This window comes from Alligator sinensis, unplaced genomic scaffold (genome assembly GCF_000455745.1).
Source record: "Alligator sinensis unplaced genomic scaffold, ASM45574v1 scaffold228_1, whole genome shotgun sequence".
Classification (NCBI taxonomy): Eukaryota; Metazoa; Chordata; order Crocodylia; family Alligatoridae; genus Alligator; species Alligator sinensis.
The window spans coordinates 670,165-674,653 of NW_005842044.1; the positions used below are offsets into that span (position 1 = coordinate 670,165).

Consider the following 4,489-nt stretch of genomic DNA (forward strand, 5'->3'; position numbering starts at 1 on the left):
GGGAAAGAGAGGGGGAAAATCTTTATAGTCCTACTTTGAGGAGGGGGTTGGACTCGGTGACCTCCTGAGGTCCCTCCCAACCCAAATTTTCTACGATTCTATGAAAATCTCTCAGAAAAGTGGGAAAATAAGAGAAATATTGCATAAATTGCTGGCTACAGCTGTGTCGATGTGCCTCTGAATGACCACATGTTGGATCAAGCCAAATAAAGAGAGCCAATCTGTACTTCCATTTAGGCTAGGCCTATGACATCTTTCAATATGGAATCAGATTTTGAGCTGATGCATGAATTTGACACCGGGTTACCTTCGGATCTTCAGTGGCTAACAACTGCCACCATCAGGTAACTTCTGACTGCCCGTGAACAGCTTTGGGCTGAATGGTTTCACATAGATATCTTGATTTACTAGGCCAAAAGCATGTAGCCCTTCACCATTTAATCCATTTGATATGCTGACTATGCACAGCTCCTGTTGGATACAGTAGGAGCATTGATCTCTATCCAGGCATGGAGGGAGTAACTCCATTAACAGCAGTAAACTGTTACCCCCTCTAGACCAATTGCAGGAGTAGATGACCCATGCTCTGCAAAGCATATCCTATTATCCCTAATTCTCAATAGGTGGTTCAAAACAGAGCAAATAAACTCTGATCGCATTTGAATAGCCTACAGAATAGCTGCATGAAGTGTGCAATTAAAGCGTTGCCATAATTAACTTGATTCTGTTTTCTATTTGGGTTTTGTCTTCTACTTAAAAAAAAAAGCCACAGGCTATTTCAATGTTGCAATCTAAGCTTGGAGAATGAATGTTTTTGGCTATTCACAGTGAAGCAGCTCCTGGAGCAATCACCCCGTTGACATGGAGTGTATTTGGGACAGCCACACAGTATGTCATTCAGGTGAGATTTTTTCAAAGAAATGATGAAAACACATGTGGCCTGCTGATAAATAAGAGCCTTTATCCATCATTCCCAGTAGTAAAACCAGTGATTAATAATCCTTGCTTTTACATACAGCAGGGGTGTGGAGCAGAGGGACATAAGGCTAATGAATTGAATCTAGCCTACTTCCTTCCTTTTTTGTGTACTTGTGTGACAAGGTATTTAGCAGAATTCACAGATTCATTGGACCATGAAAAAGGGCTTTGCCATAAGTGTTGCTGCTGCGGCCTTGAACTTGTAACCTCTGGGCTATTAACCATGTCCTTTAGCATTTGCACCACACTGAGTTGTGTTATTTGGACTGCAGGACCCCTGGAGGGACCAGAATTTCAGCAGTGGGGCTAGTGGCAGTGACACGAACCCTGCTGCGTTAGCCCCGATAGCGGCTCAGAGTCCCATGGGTTAATACCACCATCACTCACCTTGCCACCAAAATCCTTGATACCGATACCTGTTGGGGACTCATTTTGGTGGAGGCAGGGCAAGCAATGGTGGTGTTCATTCATGCTGAGACATCAGCTCAGGCACTGTCAGAGTTGGGTCCAGATGTGGGCTGTTTGCATTTTGCATCCCTCATACAGAGCACTTTTCATCCAAATAGCTCAGTGCTACATGGAGGGGCAAATCCATTATCCATATCCATGAGTGGGGATATTGAGAAACACAAGGGGACAAAAATCTAATTTCCCCTCCCAGAAACTTCCCAAAATGCTAAACTTAGAGTTTACATTCAGTTCGTTGCTGCCCCCTGTGTTTAATGCAGGAAATGTCAAGGCCATAGGAGTCCTTCTGCAAGCAGAACCTATTTTATTATTTTTAAATCTTTTCCTCTTTTCATCTCTGTGGCCTTTGACATCCCATGGTGGGAGCAAAGGGAAGTGGAGTCAAACCTGTATAACAATCCTGAACGGATGGCAGATCTCCTTGGGCCCTGCGCTCGTCTGTGGTACAGCTCTGGGAAGCTCTGCAGGGATGCTGTCTTGGAGCGGTGGGGTTTCTGTTGAGACCTGTAGACTGCTGCAGATCTTCAGGATCTTCATATATTCCCCCCAGTGCTTGGGTTCTCTGGTTCCTGCTATGCTGCTTGTACAGTGCAATAGTACAACATCAACATCAGGGCTCAAATCCGGCTCCTAGAGGGTAAACTCCTTGCTCTAAAGACCAGTGTCTAGGAAGCCCCTAGCATACTCTGGATACTTTGACATACTAAGTAATAACCACAGTAATAATGCTTTGCTTCTGAATCACTTCCAGCAACTTGGCGCGCTCAATGGTGGACTGAGTCAACTCAAGCTGCACAGCTTACGTGGCCTGGATATGTACTGTGGCCATCTGTTCCTGAGTATTTTGGTATGGTGAGAAGAAAGGAAAGGCTTTAGAATGAATGATGATCATCTTTGCTTTTCTTGAGCTTATTGCAAACTTGTGAATAAAATATTCCCTACACATCCTTTCTGTATAGTTATGTCTGCCTAAAGAGAGAGAAAAGGCCATTTATTAGGTGTGTAATTATCTGCACGCAAACCTAATTGCACCTCGCTTGAACTAACCTTTAACTCATCTACTTCTGCAAGGCACCTTCATGTTACCTGTATGACTAAATTATAGAAAACAGTGCGGAGGACCCACACACCTTTAGGATTACTGATTTTTAGGGACTTGAGCAGGGTGAAATAGGATCACACTTAGACATTTTAGATGTCTAAGTGTCACTTGGATGCATAATAGATGGAGCAAGATCTGACCCTAAATGTTTCCCATGGAACAAAATAAGCAATATAGTGGACACAGGGCATGTCTACACATTCATTAATGCGCCCTAGTTACTGACCATTTAGTTTAGTACTTCCTTAATGAGTACTAACTAAATGCGTGGTACGTACATTTACTGTGCAGTAGCACCAGCGCATGGTTTTTTTGTGATGCTTACTGTGCAGTAGCCTAATAACACTGTGCAGTAGGTTATTAGAACAGTTTTTGACTGGCTTGCTACTGCACAGAGTTATTAGGCTACTGTGCAGTAAGTGTCTTGGGTAGGTATGCCCACAGGGTGTTAATCAATACGTCCAGTATATATCTATAGTGTATACAACTGTATATAGTGTATGTACAGTTGTGCATATATAACTGCATATAGCTGTGATTTATCAGGTTACTCTGCCATGCATAGAGAGGAGAGGTGAGAAGGAGCAAAGCTTCCTTTCAGAAGGTGCTTGTAATTATTTTTAATCGTGGTGGCCATCACCTGAAAGCCCTGATCATGGGAGAGGCAGCGATGAGTGCCAGTCCTATCAATGACCAGTAGGCACCTGCTGTTTTCCATTTTCCCCACATCTGTCCAATACTTGCGTTCTCCTCCATTTAGTCTTATGCTGCTTCCTGTGAACCATCCAACGTGCTAAATCAGAAGAACAATCCTTTCTGCTCACCAGTGGAAAAAGTAGGTGCTTATTAGGTTCTTGGGCTTTTCAAAATGAAAACATCTGCCTGTTAATTCATCTCTTGTGTTGTGTTTCTTCCACCAGGAGCTGAATGAGCTGGGCTTTCACGACATTATTTTACAGGGCTTCTATTTGTCACCATGGAGGAAGATCTTCAGCTTCAAGTTCATGAAGGTAAACTAGAGGAATACAGTTCCAGGTCACTAGTGTATCCAAGGTGCTCATGGGCCCTTGCTGATTTAAGTTAATTATTCTAACACTGGACAGACCCTTTAAACCTTCCGACATGTTTTAACGATTTCCTAGTTGATGTCTAACATGTATGAAGAACCTACTTGTGGTTTCAGATACACCCAAGCTCTTCTGTTTTATGTTAGGAGAGGGGAAAATATTTCTTCTATTTTTTTTTTAGAAGGTACTTTATTGATAGGGGTCAAATGAAGAATTTGCATATTAAACACCTTCATCCTGTAGATTCCAGTTCATTTTGATAACCAGATATAAATAGAAAGACCTGAACATATGTTGTGATTTTAAGGATTTCATGGATTTTTTTGTTTTGTAAGGAACTGTGCATTCAGTATCTGCTGAGCAAAGGGTAGGAAATGGCTGTGAACAAACTGGTAACAGTTCTCTGACTCCCTGTCTGGTCCAGCACTGGATCTCTTAAAGGCTCATATACCTACTGCAGATATTTGGGGGTCTCTCCATTTTTAAGTTTCTTTTTCGACTCTAGCAGATCTAGTACCATGAAGCACAGGTAATTTTTTGATGACCATAAATCTACATGTACAATACGCCGGTAAAATATATATTCAACTATACAAGTTCTTCTATTTTGAATGGGACGTAAAAACTGTAGAAATAATTCATTTTCTTGCAAAAATCACCATTTCCTGATCTTTTGAGTAGTCAACTCAGGGAGAAACTAGATTGTCTCTTCTCTTCTTTAATAGTTCTTTAATAGGGTTCACCAATCATTATCAGTTGTTCTGCTGAGGGTTTTATTGTGGATGAATGCAGTTTTGCAACCTTGTAACAAGATGAAAACATTTAAAAATAATAAAATAAAACCTAAACTGCCCCAGAGATGGGTCATCAGCAG

At 41.7% G+C, this 4,489-nt stretch overlaps 1 protein-coding gene across 4 annotated transcripts in view; it reads left to right on the forward strand.

Moving 5' to 3' along the window:
- Window positions 1-4,489, forward strand: part of LOC102384026 (putative phosphoenolpyruvate synthase) — a 45,855-nt gene that overhangs the window by 27,551 nt on the left and 13,815 nt on the right. For all 4 annotated transcript variants that reach the window (XM_025203120.1, XM_025203118.1, XM_025203119.1 and 1 more), the window contains 5 exons: window positions 238-344; window positions 829-901; window positions 2,198-2,293; window positions 3,309-3,383; window positions 3,469-3,558. In XM_025203120.1, the coding sequence (XP_025058905.1) occupies window positions 238-344; window positions 829-901; window positions 2,198-2,293; window positions 3,309-3,383; window positions 3,469-3,558 (441 nt within the window). The remainder of the gene's footprint in view (window positions 1-237; window positions 345-828; window positions 902-2,197; window positions 2,294-3,308; window positions 3,384-3,468; window positions 3,559-4,489) is intronic.